This window comes from Sapajus apella, unplaced genomic scaffold (genome assembly GCF_009761245.1).
Source record: "Sapajus apella isolate SASKATOON/1434 unplaced genomic scaffold, GSC_monkey_1.0 scaffold368, whole genome shotgun sequence".
NCBI classification, from domain to species: domain Eukaryota; kingdom Metazoa; phylum Chordata; class Mammalia; order Primates; family Cebidae; genus Sapajus; species Sapajus apella.
Window position 1 is genome coordinate 75026 of NW_022437307.1, and position 25353 is coordinate 100378.

At 42.3% G+C, this 25353-nt stretch overlaps 1 protein-coding gene, 2 long non-coding RNA genes and 1 pseudogene across 3 annotated transcripts; 1 reads left to right on the forward strand and 3 right to left on the reverse strand.

Moving 5' to 3' along the window:
• Positions 1-925: 925 nt before the first annotated feature.
• On the reverse strand, positions 926-1284 carry LOC116545773 (cytochrome c oxidase subunit 6C-like). The gene has a single exon (XM_032272243.1). The coding sequence runs from the start codon at positions 1282-1284 to the stop codon at positions 1057-1059; it is 228 nt and encodes a 75-aa protein (XP_032128134.1). The 3' UTR covers positions 926-1056.
• LOC116545775 lies at positions 926-21968 on the reverse strand. The gene is made up of 2 exons (XR_004266441.1): positions 21929-21968; positions 926-1041 (listed from the first exon to the last, which is right to left on the reverse strand). It is a non-coding gene; the product is annotated as an uncharacterized LOC116545775 (long non-coding RNA).
• Positions 1289-20527, forward strand: LOC116545774. The gene is made up of 2 exons (XR_004266440.1): positions 1289-1795; positions 20488-20527. It is a non-coding gene; the product is annotated as an uncharacterized LOC116545774 (long non-coding RNA).
• LOC116545770 lies at positions 2013-3548 on the reverse strand (annotated as a pseudogene).
• Positions 21969-25353: the final 3385 nt, after the last annotated feature.

The window sequence follows — 25353 nt, forward strand, 5'->3', positions numbered from 1 at the left end:
TTCAGGTCTTTGCCAAATGACACCTTATCAAGTTGGCCTTCCCCACACATCCTATCCAAAACAGCAATCTCGTTGGCCAAAGGGTACAAGCTTTTGGGTACACAGTGAATATGTTTTGGGAATCCGATGTATAGCATGGTGACTTTAGTTAATAATACTGCATTATTTACTTGAGTTAATAATTCTATATTATTTACTTGTAATTTGCTAAGAGAGTAGATCTTCAGTGTCTTCACCACAGATGCATGAAATCTGTAGTCAAGGACGTGTTAATTTGATCGTGGGAATCATTTCACAATGTATACAGATATCAAAACATCATGTTGCACACCTTGAGTATAGACAGTATTTGCAATTATACCTCAATAAAGCTGGGAGAAAAAAAAACTTTAAAGGACCCAGCAATCTCTTCTCTATCCCCAATATCCCTTACTGTGCTAATTTTTTTTTTTTCAATGCACTCATCATTATCTGATATGCAGCTCTCTCTGCTTCCCCTACAGGAATGTAAGTTTCCTAAAGGCAACCTGGTGCTGAATCTCAAGCACCCAGTATGGTGTCTGGCACATCACAGGCACTCACTACATATTTACTGAATGAGTCCATTACACATATTAAACATTTTTATCAGACTACATGATCAGGGGAATCTCAATACCAAAATCACCAAACTCAGTTTCATTTCAAATCCCAGTTTTCTAAGACAGATGATGACCCAATAAGGGAAACAGCTAGAACTTCTGTAACTATCAATGCACAGAAAGTCTGCAGTTAAACAGAAAATCTGGAAATAATAAATTGATATTAAAATTACTGAGGGTATAAGATGATGAATCATAACACCAACTGTCTCTGAGGAAAAGTACTGTTGTTTTAAGTGAGAGGCTGAGCTCATTTCAAAGGGAAATAGGAGATTTTTAAAAAAATTTGTTAATTGTTTATTTATCAAGAGAAACTATTTCTTAGCCCACATATTCATCTGTCATAGTTCAGGTACCCGAGTCAGTGACAAACTTCTAGGTAATTCAACCTGAAGAAATTCTTTCTATTCCAAGATCACGTTATACCACGAAAGATACCAACCTTCTTCATCTCCTCAAAATCTTTCTCGGGACTGTAATTTTTGTAGAAATCTGCGTATGCCTTCTTTCTTGGTTCAGCCACACCAAACTTATAGAGAGCTGCAACCCCCAGGGATACCAGGAACGCTTCAACCACATGAATTCGCAGACACCTGGCCAGAAGGCCACGCATCAGATGTTTTGCCAAAACTTCAGAAGCCATTTTTTTTTTAAGTTAAGCAATTATTTTATTTTCTTGGCCTGATGGCATTGACTTCATTATACAAGAACTTGCAGCTGACAGAACTAACACACAGATATCCCCCAAGAGGAAGGACCCTTTTCATTAGCAGAGATGAATTGAAATGTCATGTCTGAGTGCAATTCCTGCTCCCCACTCCCACCCCACAAAATCCCAAAAGTGAAAACAAATCAATAAAATCCCCAAGATTTACTAAAAGTCATCCCTCCAAACCTAACTAGCAGCTGCAGTGGATGATAACCAAGGAAAGCAGCAGCTGGCCATCACATAGCATTCCTGTGCTACTGAATGGGCAGCAGCATGGGAGCAAGAATCCCGAATGAGTGACAGGTGTAGATAATCTACCTTACTTCATACCTGCCCCTTCCCTTCATAAGACATCTCTGTCCTGATACATGGAAAATACTACAGGAGGTGCGAGGAGTGGTTTTAGTCTACAATAGGAAATGCCTGAGGCTTATTAAATTCCAAGGTAGGGTTGAGATAAGAAAATTTTTTTTTAAAATCAGCATGCTCCATTTATTTGTTCAGAAGAGCAGCCAGCAGCACCCCCACCGCTCAAACCTGGCACACACACTTTGGAGACAATGGCTTCGGGACCCTCCCGCAGCTGGGTCCAGGACAGGCCGTTTTGAGGCATAAACTGGGCGTCCAAGGGGAGCTGTGGCTCAGGCACTGCAGTGAAGGGGATGGCGAGGAGTCCGGCCTCACCTTGCAGTTGGGGACACCAGGGCACACACAGAGCAGGCAGGCTCATGTCCTGCTGGCCCAGGACCAGACCTCAGGGCCCCAGGAGGGTCTGCAGGCAGCTAGGAGCCCGCCAAGTGCTGCTGGAAGTAGAGGCCGAAGAGGCTGGACAGCAGCTGGCAGGCAGCTGTCCACCAGATGAGGTAGGCCAGGACACCGCGGAGGAAGAGGGGTGTGAGCAGGCCACCCAGGGCCACAGCGATCCGCGCTGCAGACTGCTGGACCTCGTTCTCCTCTGGGCCGATGGGGGCAGCGCTGGCTGAGGATGGGTAGGGGGATTAGTAGAGGGGCTGGGCCCAGGCCCTAGGAATAGCCTCCCAATGTATTGAGCAGGAGCGTGCAGTTGAGGGTAAGGATGTGCAGCGTCAGGTACTGCAAGCTCACCACAGTCACGCAGCAGTAGACCCGGACCACCCTCCACTGGATTTCATGGGCTTCGATGTGGCCAGCCTCCCTTCGCAGCTGCTCCACGTGGGCCTTGGCCAGGCACAGGTAGGCCTGCAGGTGGGGCCAGGTCACTGCCAGCCGCAGCAGGCATAGCACCACCAGCAACCAGAAGCACCCAGAGTCAAAGGCAGAGTCGGACAGCAGGGAGAAGGGCATCTCCCCAAAGGGTGGCTGGTGCAGGAAGTCCCGTGCAATGGGCTTTGTCCAGAGCCACAGGATGAACAGGGGAGACAGGAAGCTGGTGTGCAGGAGGAACTGCAGCATGGGCCGGTCCTCTGACATAGCGCGTCCCGGTGGGTCTGGACCAGCGGGAGGCCTGGGAAGGTGAGGAAGGCACCCAGCACAGAGCCAACCACCGCCAGCCCCACGTGGATAGCCAGCTTAGTCACAGGGAGTGCCCAGTCCCAGCCTTGCTTCTTCAGAAGTGGCTCCAAGTTCTGGGTCATGCTGGCCAGGCCAGGCTTCAGGCCCAGCTTCTGGGTCTCCTCCCATACCACCTGCACCAGCATGGCCAGCAGCAGGAAGAGGAAGGCAAAGGCGAGGCAGACAGAGCGCTCACCCCCCTCCTCAGAGCTGAAGTACAGCCCTGTCACCATCAGGAACGCCTTGATGGAGGCCACTGTGAGCAGGCACAGAATACAGCGATGCTGGTCTTGTTGGCTGGGCCCAGCACGTAGTGGTAGGCCTCCATGAAGAGGTACACACTACCTGAGTACACGGCAAAGTCCACGAACCACTGGTACTCCGGGAAGAAGCGCAGGACTAGGGCGTCCACGGTCATGAGGGGGCAGGTCTCCAGCTGAACGGGCATCTCGGGGCACAGACAGTGGCTTCTCCTCACTAAGGCCATCGGCCCATTGCTCCTTCCTGCCTCTGGGCCTCAGCTTCCCCGCCAGGGCCCGAAGCTCCTCCTCAGATGGGTGCTTGTATTGGAACAGACTGCCGTTGCAGAAGCAGAAGTGCAGTGCTACCCTGTGCATGAGGGTGGTGGTGAGCAGGGTCACTACCAGCTGCACTCCGAGGACTGCCATGACATGTGAGGGAGCACAATGCACGGACCCACCGACCTGGGGCTCCAGGCAATCTGTCTCATAGGGCCCACTTCACAAAGTGCCCTCACAAACCAGATGACTACTATCTCAATCTTATAGACTACTATTCTTACCCAAGAACAGGGCTCGTTAAGATGGCAGAGCCCAGTAATTGCATAAAACTTAAAACTTTATGATCAGAGTTTCAATACCTCTTCTTAACAGCGTGTTTATAATTAACTTACTCCTACTAGTTATTCTTGCCCTAATTGCTATAGCATTCTTAACACTCATAGAACAAAAAGTCTTAGGCTATATGCAATTCCGCAAAGGCCCTAATGTTGTAGGTCCCTACGGAACACTCCAACCAATCGCTGATGCAATAAAACTTTTTACAAAAGAACCCTTACTGCCTACCACATCCACCACAACTCTATATGTAACTGCCCCAACCATAGCCCTCTCCATTGCCCTCCTTCTATGAGCTCCCCTCCCTATACCATAACCCCTAATTAATTTCAATCTAGGCCTCCTATTTGTACTAGCAACATCAAGTCTAGCTGTTTACTCAATCCTATGGTCCGGATGAGCATCCAACTCAAACTACACATTAATCAGTGCACTACGAGCCATAGCTCAAACAATCTCATATGAAGTCACCCTAGCCATTGTTCTACTACCAACCCTACTAATAAGTGGCTCATTTAATTTACACTCACTAATTATAACACAAGAATACTCCTGACTCCTACTACCAGCATGACCCCCCTGGCCATGATATGATTTATTTCCGCATTAGCAGAAACTAACCGAGCCCCCTTTGACTTAACAGAAGGCAAATCAGAACTAGTTTCAGGTTTTAATATTGAGTACACTGCAGGCTCATTTGCTCTATTCTTCATAGCAGAGTATATAAATATTATCATAATAAATGCCCTAACCACTACCATCTTTATAGCAGCACCTTACAACATAACTATATCAAAACTCTACACAATAAATTTTATAATCAAACCCCTTCTATTAACCACTCTATTTTTATGAATCCGAACTGCATACCTCCGATTTCGCTATGATCAATTAATACATCTCCTATGAAAAAAATTTTTACCACTTACACTAGCACTATGCATATATTTCAATACCTATCCTAATATCTGGTATTCCACCCCAAACATAAGAAATATATCTGACAAAAGAATTACTTTGATAGAGTAAGTTATAGAGGTTTAAATCCTCTTATTTCTAGAATTATAGGAATTGAACCCATACCTGAGAACTCAAAACTTTCCGTGCTACCTATTACACCATATTCTAAGTAATAAGGTCAGCTAAATAAGCTATCTGGCCCATACCCCGAAAATGTTGGTTTAATCCTTCCAGTACTAATATCAACCCCCTAGCCCACCTCATTATCTCCCTTACTATCCTAATAGGAATCATAATTACAATTTTAAGCTCACACTGATTTCTAATCTGAATAGGCTTAGAATCAAATTATTAGCCATCGTACCAATACTAGCTAAAAACACAAGCTCAACAGAAGCATCCACTAAGTATTTCCTAATACAAGCAACCGCATCTATAATCCTCCTAATAGCCATCTTTCTCAACAACCTATCTTCCGGACAATGAACAATTAACACACCCCTTAATCAAATTCTATCGACAATAATACTAATCGCCCTAGTAATAAAACTAGGAATAGCCCCCCTTCACTTCTGACTCCCAGAAGTAACCCAAGGCATCCCCCAATCCCCGCCATGCTCATTCTTACACGACAAAAACTAGCCCCTATATCAATTATTCTTCAAATTTTCTCATCAATCAACTTAAATATTCTGTTAGCAATCTCAATTCTATCAATTATAATCGGCAGCTGAGGGGGGACTTAACCAAACACAACTAGGCAAAATCCTAGCTTACTCCTCAATCGCCCATATAGGGTGAATGATAGCAGTACTATTCTACGACCCAAACATTAGCATTCTAAGCTTACTCATCTATATCTTCTTAACAACCTCTATATTCACAATTTTCTATTTAAGCTCAAATGTAACAACGCTATCACTATCCCACACCTGAAATAAATTCACATGAATAATGCCCATAATTCCAATAATAATAATATCTTTAGGAGGCCTGCCCCCACTAACAGGCTTTTCTCCTAAATGAGCTATTATACAAAAACTTACAAAAAATGATAATCTCATCTTTCCTCTTACTATAGCTATATTAACACTAATAAACTTATACTTTTACATACACCTAACATACTCCATTTCAATAACAATGTTCCCCACGTCCAATAACACAAAAATCTGCTGACAACTGAAATATATAAAGCCAGCACCACTTCTACCCCCACTTATGATTTCTTCTACCTTTTTACTACCTGTAACACCACTAATACTAATAATCTAGAAATTTAGGTTAATAAGACCAAGAGCCTTCAAAGCCCTTAGTAAGTAGATTTTACTTAATTTCTGCACCACTCTTAGGACTGCAAACTTTATTTTGCATCAACTGAACGCAAATCAATTACTTTAATTAAGCTAAGCCCTCCCTAGATTGATGGGACTTTAACCCACAAAAATTTAGTTAACAGCTAAATAACCTAGTCAACCAGGTTCAGTCTACTTCTCCCGCCGTAAAGGAAAAAAAGGCGGGGGAAGTCTCGGCAGCATTGAAGCTGCTTCTTTGAATTTGCAATTCAATATGGAAATTCACCTCAGAGCTGGCAAAAACAGGGCTATTCCTCTGTCTTTAGATTTACAGTCGAACGCTTACTCAGCCATTTTACCTTTTTCTACCTATGTTCATAAACTGCTGACTATTTTCAACTAACCATAAAGATATCAGAACACTATATTATTTGGTGCATGAGCTGGGGCAGTAGGAACAGCCCTAAGCCTCCTAATTCGAGCAGAGCTAGGTCAACCAGAGAGCCTGATAGAAGATGACCACTTTTACAACGTTATTGTTACCTCTCTCGCATTCATTATAATCTTCTTTATAGTAATACCAATTATAATTGGAGGTTTTGGAAATTGACTTATCCCTCTAATAATTGGTGCTCCCTACATAGCATTCCCTCGAATAAATAATATAAGCTTCTGACTTCCACCCCCATCACTTCTTCTACTCGCATCCTCAACTCTAGGAGCCAGTGCCGGAACTGGCTGAACAGTTTACCCACCCCTAGCAGGGAATATATCACACCCAGGAGTCTCTGTAGACTTAACTATTTTTTCACTTCATCTAGCAGGCGTTTCCTCTATTCTAGGGGCAATTAACTTTATTTCAACAATTATTGATATAAAACCACCAGCCATAACCCAGTATCAAACACCTATCTTCGTCTGAGCTGTCCTTATTACAGCGGTCCTTCTACTTCTCTCCCTCCCAGTCTTAGCTGCCGGGATTACTATATTATTAACCGATCGCAACCTTAATAACACTTTCTTTGACCCTGCCGGTGGCGGTGACCCTATTCTGTATCAACATCTATTTTCATTTTTTGGGCACCCTGAAGTATATATTCTTATTTTACCGGGCTTCGGAATAATTTCGCATATTGTAACATACTATTCTAACAAAAAAGAACCATTCAGATATATGGGAATAGTCTGGGCTATGATATCAATTGGCTTCCTAGGCTTCATCGTATGAGCCCACCATATATTCACAGTAGGGATAGATGTAGACACACGCGCATACGTCACATTGGCTACCATAATCATTGCCATCCCCACTGGAGTAAAACTCTTTAGCTGACTAGCTACACTACATGGCGGTAACGTTAAAAGATCTCCTGCAATACTGTGAGCTCTGGGTTTTATTTCTCTTTTCACCGTAGGTGGGTTAACAGGAATTGTATCACCCAACTCATCATTAGACATTGTCCTACACAACACATGCTATGTAGTAGCCCAATTCCATTACGTTTTATCAATAGGAGCAGTATTTGCCATTATAGAGGGCTTTATTCACTGATTCCCACTATTCTCAGGTTATACACTTGACCAAACTTATGCTAAAATTCATTTTACCATTATATTTGTAGGTGTAAATATAACTTTCTTTCCACAGCACTTTCTTGGCCTATCTGGAATGCCTCAACGATATTCAGATTACCCCAATGCATATACTACATGAAATACTGTCTCATCTGTAGGCTCATTTATTTCACTAACAGCAGTTATTCTAATAATTTTTATAATCTGAGAAGCCTTCTCCTCAAAACAAAAAGTTTCAACCACTGAACAAATATCTACCAACCTAGAATGGTTCTACGGCTGCCCCGCTCCTTATCACACATTTGAAGAGTCTGCTTACATAAAAACTCTAAACTAAAAAGGAAGGATTTGAATCCCCCAAAATTGGTTTCAAGCCAATCCCATAGACCCTGTGACTTTTTCAATAAGATATTAGTAAAATAATTACATAACTTTGTCATAGTTAAATTATAGACCAAAAATCTGTTAGGTCTACAAAACGCTACGTCCCCCATTATAGAAGAACTCATCGCCTTTCATGATCACGCCCTTATAATTATTTTCCTAATTAGCTCACTAGTCCTGTACATTATTTCCCTAATATTTACCACAAAATTAACTCACACTTGCACTATAAATGCTCAAGAAATCAAAATAATCTGAACCATCCTGCCTGCGATCATTCTTATTATAATTGCTCTTCCATCCCTATGTATTTTATATATAACAGATGAATTTAATAAACCCTACTTAACCCTTAAAGCAAGTGGCCACCAATGATACTGAAGCTATGAATATTCAGACTATGAGGGTTTAGCCTTTGACTCTTATATGATACAAACCTACTTCGTTGAACCTGGCGAATTCTGACTTCTTGAAGTAGATAATCGAACAACTCTACCAACAGAAGCAGATATTCGTATGCTAATTTCATCACAAGACGTTTTATACTCATGAGCCATTCCATTACTAGGCCTTAAAACAGATGCAATCCCAGGACGCTTAAACCAAGCTATACTAGCTTCCATACGACCAGGACTATTTTATGGGCAATGCTCAGAAATTTGCAGATCAAATCACAGCTTCATACCTATTGTCCTAGAATTTATTTATTTCCCAAATTTCGAAGTATGAGCCTCATACTTATACATCGTATCACTGTAAAGCTACCTAGCATTAACCTTTCAAGTTAAAGACTGAGAGAACCCCTCTCTCTACAGTGAATGCCCCAACTAGATATTTCACCATGACCAATGGTGATTCTATCAATAGTTGTAACCCTCTTTTATATTACTCAACTAAAAATACTGAATTTTACTTTCCATATTACCCCACCATCAAAATTAACTAAAACACAAAAACATAAAACAACTTGAGAACTAAAATGAACCAAAATCTATTTACCTCCTTCAGTATCCCTATAATCTTAGGAATCCCCCTAGTAGTAGTATTATTTTGTTCCCCACTACACTAATTATACCCTCCAACAACCTAACCAATAACTGACTTTCCTCTCTTCAACAATGACTAATTCAACTTACACTAAAACAAATAATAATAGCTCACACCATTAAAGGACAAACCTGATCCCTTATACTTCTAGCTCGAATCATTTTCATCACCCTAAATACCCTTCTCGGGCTTACACCCTATGCATTTACACCTACTACTCAATTATCAATAGATCTGGGTATAGCAATCCCTCTGTGAGAAGCTACTGTGCTCACAGGACTTCGATTTTAAAACAAATGCATCCCTTGCCCATTTCTTACCCCAAAGAACACCTATTCCACTTATTCCTATATTAATTATTGTTGAAACAATTAGCCTCTTTATTCAACAGCCAACATCACAGCAGGCCACCTATTAATACACCTGCTCGGAGATACTACACTAACTCTATCTCTCCTCTTCCGTAATTACTATCATCGTTATTATTTTATTAATTGCCCTAGAATTAGGTGTAGCTCTAATCCAAGCCTATGTTTTCACACTTCTAGTGAGCCTATCTATATAATTCATAGTGACACACCAAACACACACTTATCACATAGTCAACCCAAGTCCCTGACCACTAACAGGAGCCCTATCAGCTTTTCTATTAACCTCCGGCCTAACTATATGATTCCATTTCTACTATATCCTCCTCCTTGCCGCAGGAATATTAGCTAGTGCAATAACAATATTTCAATGATGACGTGATGTAGCACGAGAAAGCACATATCAAGGCCACCACACCATACCCGTTCAAAAAGGTCTCCGATATGGAATAATCTTATTTATCATTTCAGAAGTCTTCTTTTTTGCTGGTTTCTTCTGAGCATTTTACCACTCTAGTTTAGCTCCAACCCCACAAACAGGAGGGCACTGACCTCCTACAGGTATCTTCCCTCTTAATCCAATGGAATTGCCACTTCTGAATACAGCTGTCCTACTCGCATCAGGAGTCACAATTACTTGAGCACATCACAGCCTAACAGAAGCTGATCGAGAAGAATCAGCTCAAGCACTATCTATAACTATCGCACTAGGAATTTACTTTACCTATCTACAAATACCAGAGTATCTGAAACTTCCTTTACCATTTCTGATGGAATTTATGGCTCCACATTCTTTATAGCTACAGGCTTCCATGGCCTTCATGTTATCATTGGAACCACTTTCCTTGCCACATGCCATATTCGCCAGCAACTATATCACTTCACATCCAACCACCATTTCGGCTTTGAAGCCGCTGCATGATACTGACATTTCGTAGAAGTAGTATGACTATTCCTCTATATTTCTATCTACTGATGAGGATCCTATTCTCTTAGTATAAATAGTACCACTGACTTCCAACCAATAGGCCTTGATAAGCTCGAGAGAGAATAATTAACCTAGCACTAACCCTAATAACTAATATTCTACTAGCCTTACTATTAATTACCATTACCTTTTGAATTCCACAATTAAATTCATATGCAGAAAAATATAATCCCTATGAGTATGGATTTGACCCTACAGCCTCTGCCCATCTGCCCTTTTCTATAAAATTTTTCCTAGTCGCTATCACATTTCTTCTTTTTGACCTGGAGATTGCCCTACTGCTACCACTGCCATGAGCAACCCAAACAAATAACTTAATACTAACAATCAACATAATTCTCATTCTACTTACTATTCTTGCACTAGGGTTAGCCTACAAATGGACCCAAAAGGGATTGGATTGAATCGAGTTGGCGTATAGTTTAATCAAAACAAATGATTTTGGCTCATTAGATTATAAATCATATACACCAAAGTGCCTTTTATCTACATTAATACCACACTAGCATATTACATATCTTTACTGGGATTATTAATCTACTGACCTCACCTAGTATCATCTCTACTATGTTTGGAAGGCATAATATTATCACAACCTTAAATATGCACTTAATATTAATATATATAATACATATTACTCTACTAGTATTCGCCACATGCAAAGCTGCAGTAGGTTTAGCCTTATTAATCTTAATTTTTAATCTGTATGGTCTAGATTATGTGCAAAATTTAAATTTACTTCAAAGTTAAAAATTATCTTACAGACTATTACGATATTTGCAATAATATGACTTTCAAAGAGTCATATAATATGAATTAATATAATAACCTGCAGCCTATTAAGTAGTGCTTTTACCCTTATACTCCTATATCTACCAAATAGTTCATGTAATTTATCACTAACCTTCTTCTCAGACCCATTAACATCACCTCTCCTAACCCTAACAACCTATTACCACTAATAATCTTAGCAACACAACACCACCTCTACAATTCCCTCCCATGAAAAAAACTATATATCTCAATATTAATTTTTTTACAAATCTCCCTAATCATAACATTTACAGCTACAGAACTAATCCTATTTTATATCCTATTTTAAACTACCCTAATCCCTACCTTAGTTATTATTACCCGCTGGGGGTATAACCAGAGCACCTCAACGCTGGCTCATACTTCTTATTCTACACACTAGCAGGATCTCTTCCATTACTTATTACACTCCTCTATCACTTAAACAGCTTAGGATCCTTAAATATACGGGCAATAATAGTTAATACCAAAGAATTATTACTCTCCTGAACTAATAATGTTATATGGTTAGGGTGCATAATAGCCTTTATAGTCAAAATACCCCTGTATGGAATTCATCTATGAGTACCCAAGGCCCATGTCAAAGCCCCAATCGCTGGCTCAATAGTACTTGCAGTAGTCCTGCTAAAATGAGGTGGCTACGGCATGATACGAGTCACCCCTATTCTTAACCCCTTAACAGAAAAAATAAGCTACCCCTTCCTTATTCTATCTCTATGAGGTACAGTTATAACAAGTTCTGTCTGCTTACGACAAGCGGACCTAAAATCACTCATGGCCTACTCTTCCGTTGGCCATGTAGCACTTGTTATCTTAGCTATTCTCATTCAGACCCCCTGAAACTTTACTGGCGCAATAATCCTAATAATTGCCCATGGATTTACTTCATCTGTATTATTTTGCCTGGCAAACTCAAAACTATGAACGAATTCACAGCCAAGCTATAATATTCACCCAAGGCCACCAAACACTATTCCCACTCCTAGCTGATGACTTCTAGCAAACTTTGCCAAACTCGCCTTACCCCCAACTATTAACTTAGTGGGGGAACTACTTACAATCTTAGCCTCCTTCTCCTGATCCAACTTTACTATTATATTTATGGGATTCAACATACTAATTACAGCTCTATACTCACTACACATATTTACTTCAACACAGCGACGGCCATTAGCATACAGTACTAGCAATGTAAAACCCCTATTTACATGAGAAAATACACTAATACTAATACATATGGCACCAATCCTCCTCCTCACCTTAGACCCCAAGGTGATTATAGGATCAGCACCCTGTAGCTATGGTTTAATCAAAACTTAGATTGTGAATCTAATAATAGAAGATTATAACTTCTTAACTACCAAGAAAGTATGCAAGAACTGCTAACTCATGCCCCCAAGCCTAACGCTTGGCTTTCTCAACTTTTAAAGGAAGTAGTTATCCATTGGTCTTAGGAGCCAAAAACATTGGTGCAACTCCAAATAAAAGTAAAAATGCACTCTTCCATCACTCTAATAATATTAATCCCCCTACTAGCACCCATCATAATTACTTTATTAATCCCAACAAAAACCTCTTATACCCACATTATGTAAAACTAGCCATTATTTATGCCTTTACCATTAGCATCCTATCCATGACAGTATTTATTTTTACAGGCCAAGAATCAATAATTTCAAACTGACATTGAATAACAATCCAAACTATTAAGCTATCACTAAACTTTAAACTAGGCTTCTTCTCCATAATATTTACCCCTGTAGCACTATTTGTTACCTGGTCAATCATAGAGTTCTCAATATGGTACATAAGCTCAGACCCAAACATTAACCAATTCCTCAAGTACTTACTCATTTTTCTTATCACAATACTAATTTTAATTACCGCTAATAATCTGTTTCAACTTTTTATCAGATGAGAAGGAATAGGCATTATATCCTTTCTGCTAATTAGCTGATGATATGGCCAAACAGACGCCAACACAGCAGCCCTGCAAGCAATTCTATACAACTGCGTTGGAGATATCGGCTTTATCCTAGCAATAGCATGACTCTTTTTATACTCTCATTCATGAGATTTTCAACAATTATTTATTCTTAACTCCACCCCAAACTCCTTTCCCCTAATAAACCTCCTCCTAGAAGCAACAGGAAAATCAGCCCAATTTGGTCTTCACCCATGACTACCCTCTGCCATGGAAGGACGCACCCCAGTTTCAGCATTACTTCACTCCAGCACAATAGTCGTTGCAGGCATTTTTCTAATTATCCGCTTTCATCCCCTAATTGAAAATAATTTGCTTATTCAAACACTCACCTTATCGCTAGGGGCTATTACTACCCTATTTACAGCAATCTGTGCTCTGACATAAAATGATATAAAAAAGATCGTAGTCTTTTCAACCTCAAGCCAACTAGGCCTCATGATAGTAACAGTTGGCATTAATCAACCACACCTAGCCTTTCTTCATATCTGTGCCCACCCCTTTTTCAAAGCTATACTATTTCTATCTGCAGGATCTATTATTCACAGCCTCAACAATGAGCAAGATATTCGAAAAATAGGAGGCCTATTTAAAACCTTACCCTTCACCGCCTCCTCCTTCATTATTGGCAGCTTTGCACTTATAGGAGCACACCCTTCCTTACAGGTTTCTACTCAAAAGATCTAATCATCGAAACCACCAACATGTCGTATACCAACGCCTGAGCCCTTACAACTACTCTTGTAGCCACCTCCCTTACAGCGATATACAGTATCCGTATTATTTTCTATACTTTAACGGGACACCCTCGCTTTACAACTTTAATCTCAATTAACGAAAATAATCCCCTGCTAATAAACCCAATTAATCGCCTAGCAGCGCGTAGCATTTTTGCTGGGTTTCTTATGTCTAATTGTGTCCCTCCTGCCTCGCACCCTCAAGTCACTATACCCCATTACCTCAAACTTACAGCTTTAGGTGTAACCATTTTAGGGCTCCTTCTAGCAATATAACTTAGTTTCATAACTAACAATATAAAATTAAGCACCCCAGTAAAAACTTACTACTTCTCTAATACTAGGCTTTTACTTAATCACTACTCATCGCTTAAAACCCCATTCAAGCTTAACCACAAGCCAAAACTTCACCTCTACCTTACTAGAACTATTTTGACTAGAAAAATCTATACGAAAAATAACAATACAGACCCAAATCTCAATCTCTACAGCCACATCAATTCAAAAAGGCCTAATCAAGCTCTATTTCTTATCCATCTTTATTCCACTCACTCTGGCACTACTCTTAACCATCTAACCCCAGCCCTGAGTTAACTCAATTGCAATATGCATACCCATGAACAACGCCCAACAAGTAACTAAAACAATTCAAACACCATAATTACATAAAGCAGCAGCACCTGCAGGATCTTCACGACTCAACCCTGGCCCCTCACCCTCATAAATTATTCAACTCTCCACAGTCTTATAATTAACAGTAACTTCTACCGTTTTATTGGGATCACCACCTAATAATAATAGTATCATTGTTTCCATCACTAAACCCAACATAAATATTCCTAAAATATCAGTACTTGATACTCATGTTTCAGGATGCTCATCAATCACTATTGCCGCAGTATAACCAAAAACAACCATTATACCACCTAAATAAATTTAAAAAACTATAAGCCCCATATAAGATCCACCAAAATATAATGTAATTACACAACCTACAGGACCACTAAAAATTAGCACTAACCCCCCATAAACAGGTGTGGGCTTAGAAGAAAACCCTACAAACCCCATTACTAAAATAATACTTAATGAAAGTAAAGCATATGTCATTATTCCCACATGGGTTATAACCATGACTAATGATATGAAAAACTATCGTTGTATTTCAACTATAAGAATCCTAATGACTTCCCCCCGCAAAACACATCCACTAACCAAAATTATTAAAAACTCATTTATTGACCTCCCCACACCATCTAACATTTCCTCCTGATGAAATTTTGGCTCACTTCTAGGCGCCTGCCTAATTATTCAAATTACTACAGGCTTATTCTTGGCCATACACTACACACCAGATACCTTAACCGCCTTCTCCTCAGTTGCCCACATCACCCGAGATGTTAACTACGGCTGAATAATCCGCTAGTTACATGCCAATTACGCCTCCATATTCTTCGTATGCCTCTTCCTTCATATCGGCCGAGGTCTATACTACGGATCTTTTCTTTTTCTGAAGACTTTAAATACCGCTACAATCCTACTACTTACAACCATAGCCACAGCATTTATAGGTTATGTTCTCCCATGAGACCAAATATCATTTTGAGGGGCTACAGTAATTACAAACCTTCTATCAGCCATCCCCTACATTGGATCCGACCTTGTACAATGGATCTGAGGCGGCTTCTCAGCAGACAAAGCCACCCTTACACGATTCTTTACTTTCCACTTTATCTTACCCTTTATCATCACAGCCCTAGCAACTATCCATCTCTTGTTTCTGCATGAAACAGGATCAAGTAATCCATCAGGAATGACATCCAACCCCAATAAAATTATATTTCACCCCTACTATACAACTAAAGATATCCTCGGACTAATTTTTCTTCTCCTATCCCTAATAAGCCTAACCTTATTTACACCTGACCTTTTAACTGACCCAGACAACTATACATTAGCCAATCCCCTCAATACCCTACCCCACATCAAGCCAGAATGATACTTTCTATTTGCATACGCAATCTTACGATCTATTCCCAACAAACTGGGAGGCGTCCTAGCTCTTGTACTCTCTATTCTAATTCTTATAATTATCCCCATTATACACCTATCCAAACAATAAAGCATAGCATTCCGACCAATCGCCCAAATCCTATTCTGAACCCTAGTGGCCGATCTACTTAAACTCACATGCATTGGAGGCCAACCAGTCGAATACCCCTTCGTAACCACTGGCCAAACCGCATCCATTATATATTTCCTTATTATTATTACCCTAATCCCCTTCTCAGCCTTAATTGAAAACAAACTACTTAAGTGATAAATGTCCTTGTAGTATAATTTAATACCCTGGTCTTGCAAACCAGAAAAGGAGATACACCCACTCCCCAGGACATCAGGGAAAGAATATCTAATTCTACCATCAACACCCAAAGCTGAAATTCTAATCTTAAACTATTCCCTGAAAATCTAATCTTAAACTATAACTGGCTAACTAATTTATACTACTGATGGCTTAGCAATATAGTACTTTGCAAGCATACACAATATTTCCACCTTTTATGTAATTAGTACATTATTGCTCGTCCCCATGAATACATAGTGCTACAAATGCTTAACTATACATAGTACATTACACCAAGACATGCATAAGATGTTAACAAACATGCTTATAAGCAAGAACTGTAATCCCACATTGGACTATAACACATTCGAATCCAAACAGCACATAACAAGTGCCCCAGCGCATGGATATTGTCCAGTATATAATATCATTAATTGTACACCCATACATTAGGTTATTAATCGGGCATAGCACATTCTACTTCGACAGTCCTTCTAACCATGGATATCTATCATTATATTTGGTCTCTTAATCTACCATCCTCCATGAAACCAGCAACCCGCCCACATTTGCCGCTCTTCTCCCTCCGGGCCCATACAGACAGGGCTTGGTTATCCTGAAACTATATCTGGCATTTGGTTCCTACCTCAGGGCCATTCCATTAAGATTGTGCATGTGTTCTTCTTAAATAAGACATCACGATGGTATGGTGCTATCACCCTCTTAACCGCGTCACAGGATGCATAGAATGCCTGGGTGGGGAAAGTGGAGGGGCGGGGAGGGAAATCATCAGCATTGCCATAGGTTCCGGTAGGAGTCCTGCCCTCGGTCCTGTGGGACCTGAATGTGCTTTGCCAGACCTTATGCTATCATCGCACCTATATTGAATGTCTTGGCCCCCATCCCGACCACTAAGGTGTTATTCAGTCAATGGTTACAGGACATGATAAATAACTAGTGTTTTACCCAATTAAATCTATAGACCACCGCTCCTACATCCACACGTATATTTACCTATTTCCACTTACCCAACCTCAAATCCAATTTGTATTTTCTGAGGCAGATGTCATAAAGAGATATCCCACTATTGACATTATTTATTTTACAAGTCCTACAAACTGAAAAACATATACGCCCCGCAACTACCCACACACACTTCAATAAATAGTACTGCCCATGATTACTCCTCACACACGTCAGATGCCACCCTTCAGAAAACATGCCTATACTAATATAGTAGTAAATTAAATTTTAAGCCCACCTGGCTTATCACTATATACTTATTTAAATTCTAACTTAGTTAATGTAGCTTAATATTTAAAGCAAGACACTGAAAATGTCTAGACGGGTAATTATTACCCCATAAACACATAGGTTTGGTCCTAGGCTATTAGCTCTCAGTGAGATTACACATGCAAACATCCGCAGCCCTGTGAAAATGCCCTCTAGAACACCAGAACATGAGGAGCGAGCACCAAGCACGCACACATGCAGCTCAAAACACTCTGCTTAGCCACGCCCCCACGGGAAACAGTAGTGACAAACTTTTAGCAATGAACGAAAATTTAACTAAGCTACACTTACCATCAGAGTTGGTCAATTTCGTGCCAGCCACCGTGGCCATACGACTGACTCAAGTTAATAGAGCCCGGCGTAAAGAGTGTTTAAGATTTTATTCCCAATAAAGCTAACCTGTAACTAAGTCGTAGAAAACCCCAGTTATAGTAAAATGTTCTACGAAAGTGGCTTTAGTATCCTGAATACACTATAGCTAAGGTACAAACTGGGATTAGATACCCCACTATGCTTAGCCCTAAACCTCAATAGCTTAACTAACAAAATTATTCGCCAGAACACTACAAGCAATAGCTTGAAACTCAAAGGACCTGGCGGTGCTTTACATCCATGAGGAGCCTGTTCTGTAATCTATACACCCCGATAAAGCTTACCACCTCTCGCTCTCAGCCTGTATACCGCCATCTTCGGCAAACTCCTTAAAGATCGTGAAGTAAGCAGAAGTATCATCATAAAAACGTTAGGTCAAGGTGCAGCCAATGAAGTGGGAAGAAATGGGCTACATTTTCTAAATTAGAAAATCACACGATAGCCTTTATGAAATCTAAGGGCCTAAGGTGGATTTAGCAGTAAATCAAGAATAGAGAGCTTGATTGAAGCAAGGCCATTAAGCACACACACACTGCCCATCACCCTCCTCAACCATCATATAAAAGCACATTAACAATAAGCCACTACATACTGATACAGAAGGGATAAGTCGTAACATGGTAAGCGAACTGGAAAGTGCGCTTGGATGAATCAAAGTGTAGCTTAAATTAAAGCATCCGGATTAGGAAGATCTCACAATTGATAGCTTTGAGCTAACTCTAGCCCAAATTCTCATTCAACAATACTATCTAAATACAATAACTAAATCATTTACCTACTACAAAAGTATAGGCAATAGAAATTACATACTAGGCGCAATAGATATAGTGCCGTAAGGGAAAGACAAAAACCTAATAAGCATAAAAAAGCAAAGATAAACCCTTCTACCTTCTACATAATGAATTAACTAGAAACAACTTTATGCAGAGAACTTCAACAACACCCCCCAAAACCAAATGAGCTACCCAAGGATAGCTAAAAGAGTGCACCCGTCTATGTGGCAAAATAGTGGGAAGATCTGTGGGTAGTGGCGACAAACCTGCCGAGCCTGGTGACAGCTGGTTGTCCAAGACAGAATCTTAGTTCAACCTTAAATTTACTTACAGAATCATTTAATCCCCCAGTAAATTTAATTGTTAGTCTAAAGAGGGACAGCTCTTTAGACCCTAGGAAATAACCTTAATATAGAGAGTAAAATATTTCACTACCATAGTTGGCCTAAAAGCAGCCATCAATTAAGAAAGCGTTTAAGCTCAATACTTACTTACTTTTAATTCTATTCACTCCACTGAACTCCTGAAACACACTGGACTAATCTATTACTTAACAGAAGCAATAATGTTAGTATAAGTATCATGAAATTATTTTCCCCACATAAGCTTATCTCAGACCCAAACAACTACTGTTAATTAACAGCCTCATCATTACATACTACAGCTTAAAACACCCATTAACTGAACTGTTAACCCAACACAGGCATGCATCCAGGAAAGGTTAAAAAAAGTAAAAGGAACTCAGCAAACTTTACCCCCGCCTGTTTACCGAAAACATCACCTCTAGCATTATTAGTATTAGAGGCATTGCCAGCCCAGTGACACGTTCAACTGCCGCGGTACCCTGACCATGCAAAGGTAGCATAATCACTTGTTCTCTAAATAGGGACTTGTATGAATGGCCACACGAGGGTTTAACTGTCTCTTTTAATTAGTGAAATCGACCTATCCGTGAAGAGGGGAATATACACAAATAAGACGAGAAGACCCTATGGAGCTTCAATTTAATAGTACAAACCAACGCCTTAAAAACCCACAGGCATTAATTTACCGTCAATGTACTATAGATTTTGGTTGGGGTGACCTCGGAGCACATCACAGCCCCCGAAAGACACATACCAAGACCTCACTAGTCTAAGTAAATCTATACTTATTGACCCAATAACTTGATCAATGGACTAAGTTACCCTGGGGATAACAGCGCAATCCTATTTTAAGAGTCCATTTTGACAATATAGCCAGTCTTGATGTCAAGTGTCTGGCCTTTGTTCCAAGCCTCCACTTGGAACTTTCAAGCACTTTGGCGGCCAAGGTGGGCGGATCACCTGAGGTCGGGAGTTCAAGACCAGCCTGACCAACATGGTGAAACCCCGTCTTAAAAAAAGAAAAAACAGAACTGACACACAGATATCCCCCAAGAGGAAGGACCCTTTTCATTAGCAGAGATGAATGGAAATGTCATGTCTGAGTGCAATTCCTGCTCCCCACTCCCACCCCACAAAATCCCAAAAGTGAAAACAAATAAAATCCCCAAGATTTACTAAAAGTCATCCCTCCAAACCTAACAAGCTGCTGCAATGGATGATAACCAAGGAAGGAAGCAGCTGGCCATCACATAGCATTCCTGTGCGACTGAATGGGCAGCAGCATGGGAACAAGAATCCCGAATGAGTGACAGGTGTAGATAATCCACCTTACTTCATACCTGCCCCTTCCCTACATAAGACATCTCTGTCCTGATACATGGAAAATACTAAAGGAGGTGCTAGGAGTGGTTTTCATTTACAATTGGAAATGCCTGAGGCTTATTAAATTCCAAGGTAGGGGTGAGATAAGGGGCATCAGAGTGAAAGAAAAGGTTAAACAGAGATGGTCAGCACTGTCGATTCCAGTTATCGCTATTTAATAACAAAGCTATCTTCTTAATCATAACCATCTTCATGCCTAACCCCTATGTTCCAAAAGTAAGTGGTCCCTGTCTAAATTTCTGGGTTGGTGTCTACTGCCATCCCTGGGGTGGTAGTGTGATGTGAGATTGCAACAGGGATGGGGGAAAGTGTAAGAAGCTAACTTTCAACAACCCCACAGAGGACTTTAGGTGAAAGTTGCTGAAGGCAGGAGGGGACCCTAATAGGAGTATGCATACTAGCAGCAGCAGCAGCAGCAGCACCAGTTTTTCAGAGCCTCACAAATTAATGAAGGAGCGCAAAGAAAAACCTTCTGAAGACTCCAGAGAACATAAAAGTGCCTTCACAGAACCTTCCAGGGATCACAACAAATCTTCCAAAGATTCCTCTAAGAAACCCTAAGAAAATAAACCACTAAAAGAAGAGAAAATAGTTCCTAAGATGGCCTTCAAGGAACCTAATCCCATGTCAAAAGAGCCAAAACTAGGCAGTAACTTACTCACGAACACCACTGGACAAAATAAGAAGGCTCTTAGTAAAAGGTCACCCATTTCAGATTCTGAAGAACTCTCAGCCAAAAAAAAAGGGAAAAAGAGTAGCTCAGAGGCTTTATTTAAAAGTTTTTCTAGAGCACCACCACTGATACTCACTCGTTCTGCTGACAAAAAACAGATAAAAGATAAATCTCATGTCAAGATGGGAAAGGTCAAAATTGAAAGTGAGACATCAGAGAAGAAGATACCAACTTTACCGCCATTTGATGACATTGTGGATGATCCCAATGATTCAGATGTGGAGGAGAATATATACTCTAAATCTGATGAGAGTAGTTCTTACTGGCTTTCTTCCTTCCCCTTATTTTCAGGTTTTATTTCAAATAGCTTCATAATAAAGAATGAGGGAAGAAAATGAATGCTGAACTATAGAATGGTAGCACATTGATAGATCTGGCCTAGAAATGCATTTCCTTAACTAATGGGAAGAAGAAAATGAAATCATTAAGGAATCTGCAGATTTTTAGGCTGTTATTTAAGTTGCAAAGGAAAGCTATTTCCATAGGGCAATAATGGGTCATTTGAATAGCAGCAGACAATTTAGGTGCTCATCAAAGCTTGGTATCTATCCTTTCCAATGATTGATGACTTCAGAAAATGAGAAGAATACAATAAAACTTGAATAAAAGGGAAAATAAATTTAAAAGAGAAACTTAGAAATTATTAGGGCTAGGTAGGGCGGTAATCCCAGCACTTTGGGAGGCTGAGGAGGGAGGATCAGGAGGTCAAGAGATTGAGACCATGGTGAAACCCTGTCTTTACTAAGAAATACAAAATTAGCTGGGCATGGTGGCATGCACCTGTAGTCCCAGCTACTCAGGAGGCTGAGGCAAGACAATTACTTGAACCTGGGAGGCAGAGGTTGCGGTGAGCTGAGATCGCGCCACTGCACTCCAGCCTGGTGCCTGGTGACACAGCAAGACTCTGTCTCAAGGGAAAAAAACAAAACAACACTAGGGCTATAATGTTGATGTTCTGATCATTGGAATGAAGTAACGTGTTTACGCTGATAGAAAGCTGGTGATAGTATTTTTATTTTTACCAGTCTTATTGATGCAAAATGATGAAACAATATACTACACGTATTTAAAATGTATAATTTGATAAATTTTAACATTTGTAGGTATCTGTAAAACCAGGAAGTAGTATTTTGAAAAAAGAACATTTAGTCTTCTTCATTGTTTAGCCACTGATTTGGAAGGAGTGGGGTGTGATCTTCACTGCAAGTTTTTCATTAATGGGTGGAATTATATTTTGTGGATGCCTAAAAGAGCATCTGACCTTCTAATAATCGTGAAAGATGGTTTTTGATATTAGGAGTTAAACTTTAAAGATTTTCAACAGTGGAAGGGATTTTCAGATTACCTATTCTAACCTCTTACTGATGTAACATTTGATTTGCTTCAAGGGCTTTGTCTGAGTTAAACTGTAGGAGCTCCTGAAATTCCTGAAACCAAACAATAGTTTCCTTTATTTCTTTATCCAGTATTAACTAAATTGCCAAGTAACTTGTTAGCCATTTCACACACACACACACACACACACACACACACACACACACAAACAAAACAAGATGCAGCTGGGTGGTGGCTCAGGCTGTAATCCCAGCACTTTTGGGTGGCGGGGGGATCATGAGGTCAGGTGTGTTCGAGACCAGCCTGACCAACACGGTGAAACCCCGTCTCTACTAAAAATACAAAAATTAGCTGGGCGTGGTGGCACGCGCTTGTAATCCCAGCTACTCGGGCGGCTGAGGCAGGAGAATCACCTGAAACTGGGAGGCGGTGGTTGCACTGAGCCGAGACTGTGCCACCGTACTCCAGACTGGCAACAGAGTGAGACTCCATCTCAAAAAACACAAAATAACAAGATGAAATCACTCTCCTCAAAAGTAACAAGTTTAGCAGAGACAACAGACGTAGAAATTGTTAACTATTCTGCAACACACAACAGACACAACACAGAATTAACTGCTACGCAACATAGGCTAGGATGCACTGGCTAACTGCCTGCAGGTGCCAGTAAAGACCTCACAGAAGAGGTAACTTTTACGGGGAATCTTCATCAAAACACTAGGATTTCCCAGGTGAAGAAGGGAGAGAAAGGTATGCTAGTCAGAGAAAAAAATTATGCACACTATGCACACAATGAAAAAACTGTACATTCAGTGAAATGTAGCTGATTCCATGTGACTGAAGCTTAGAGTAGGCGGCAGAACCGATCAGTCTTTTCTTAATGCTCCATTTCCCCTTAAAACTTTTATTCTATTATTCAACTCACTCTAGGTTTCTGTACAGTTTCCCTTCATCTATTAAACTGAGCGCAGTAGCCCAATCTTCTGCCTTCCCATCACCCAGAAAAGTGTTTGACTCACAGAGGTGCTTAATAACTATTTTCTGAATATTAGGTTTTTATAAAAGACTTCACAAAAGACTGCTTAAGTCAGGGCTATATGTACTGTTTCTTACACTTGTTAGTAAGCATCTTCATTCACAAATTCTATTTTGTATTTATTTTAAATCCTCCTGATTCTCTACTCTCAATTTTTTCCATACAGCAGGTACTCAACACAGGTGGATTAATATCACCAAATTACAGAAACCAATTTCAGACTTCTATGAGCCTAGTTTCCATTGAAATCGTGTAAACTCACCTGAAGCAACTGCTCCTTGTGACCCGGACTATGATTTAGGTGCTGGAAGTTTCGTTCCCGGCTTCAAATCTCATTGTACACTTCAGCCTCCCAGGCCCTAAAGCTGCTGGCTCTTATTCTGCAATTCTTCTTACAGCTGCGGCGTCAGGCTGCTGCGCGGTCGGCGTCCGGGACGTCCTGCGTCGCGGGCGGCATCTGCGGGGCGTCCGCGGTGTCTGCGGTGCGGTCGGCTTCGGGCGCGGTTGTCCCTGGCGGCAGCGGCGCTCTACGTCAAGGTTTACCAGTACCACCCCGCGTTTCCGAGGTGAGCTCCTTCGTCTGCGGCGACCGGACATCGGAGGCACGGATGGCGCGTCCGGGGCGACTCCGGTGAGCTCGGCGAATGCAGGCGTCCGCAGCGCGGTCGGCGTTGGCAGCCTCTGCGGTGCGCTGTGCGAATCGGGGTCGTCTGCGGCGTGGTCAGCGTAGGCGGCGTCTGCAAGGCGGTCTGCGCGTCCGCGGTGCGTCGGTGGTGACGGGGCGTCGGCGGCGGCGCTCTATGTAGAGGTTTACCGGTACGTCCACCCTGCGTTTCTGAGGTGAGCGCCATCATCTGCAGCGACGGGGCGTCCGCGGCCGCTGCGGCGTGGTCAGCCGTGTCTTCGGCGAGGTCCGCAAGTCCGGGGCGTCTGCGGAGAGATCAGCGCGTCGGCAGCGTCTGCGGTGAGTCGGCGGCGTCCCAGGCGCGGATGGCATCAGCAGCGCGGTGGGCGCGTCGGGAGCGTCGCCGGTGGCTACGATGTGGTCAGTGAGTTGGCGGCGTCCCAGACGCTTACAGTGTCAGTGGGTTGGCGGCGAGGTAGGCGCGTTGGGGGCGTTAGCGGCGCGGTGCGCGCGTCGGGGGCGTCCGCGGCGCGGTCGTTGTAGGCTGCGTCCAGAGGATCGGTGGAGTCCGCGCCGTGGTCAGCACGTCAGTGACGTCAGCGGCGCCACGGCGGCGTCTGAGGTACTTCAGTGGCGTCTGCGGATAGCATCGGCAGCACCGGAAGTGTCGCCTCGGTAGGCTGGTCGGGGGCATCCACAGCGCGGTGAGCAGTTCGGCGGTTTCCCAGCCGCTTATTAGCGTCAGTGGCGTCAGCGGCGCAGTCGGCGCGTCCCAGGGACTGACGGCGTCCGCGGGGTGTGCGGCGCGACGGCGGCGCACATGGCGCGCTCTGCGTCGGGGGCGTCTCCGGCGTGTTGGGGACGTCCGCGGCGCCCGCGGCGCGACGGCGGCTTCCGAGGCGCCTCGGCGGCGTCCCTGGCGCGGATGGCATCAGCGGGGCAGTCGGCGCGTCGGGAGTGTCAGTGGCGCGGTAGGCTCGTTGGGGGCAGCCGCGGCGCGGTCAGCGTGTCGGCGGCGTCCCAGGCGCTGACAGCGTCAGTGGCGTCGGCGGCGCTGTCGGCGCTTCGGGGGCGTAGGCGGCGAAATCGGCGCGTCAGGGGCGTCCGCGGCGCGACGTTGGTGTCCCATGCGGTAACGGCGTCGGTGGCGTCCGGGGTCCGCGGCTCCTTCGGCATCTGCGGCGTGTCGGGGACGTCCGCGGCGCGGTC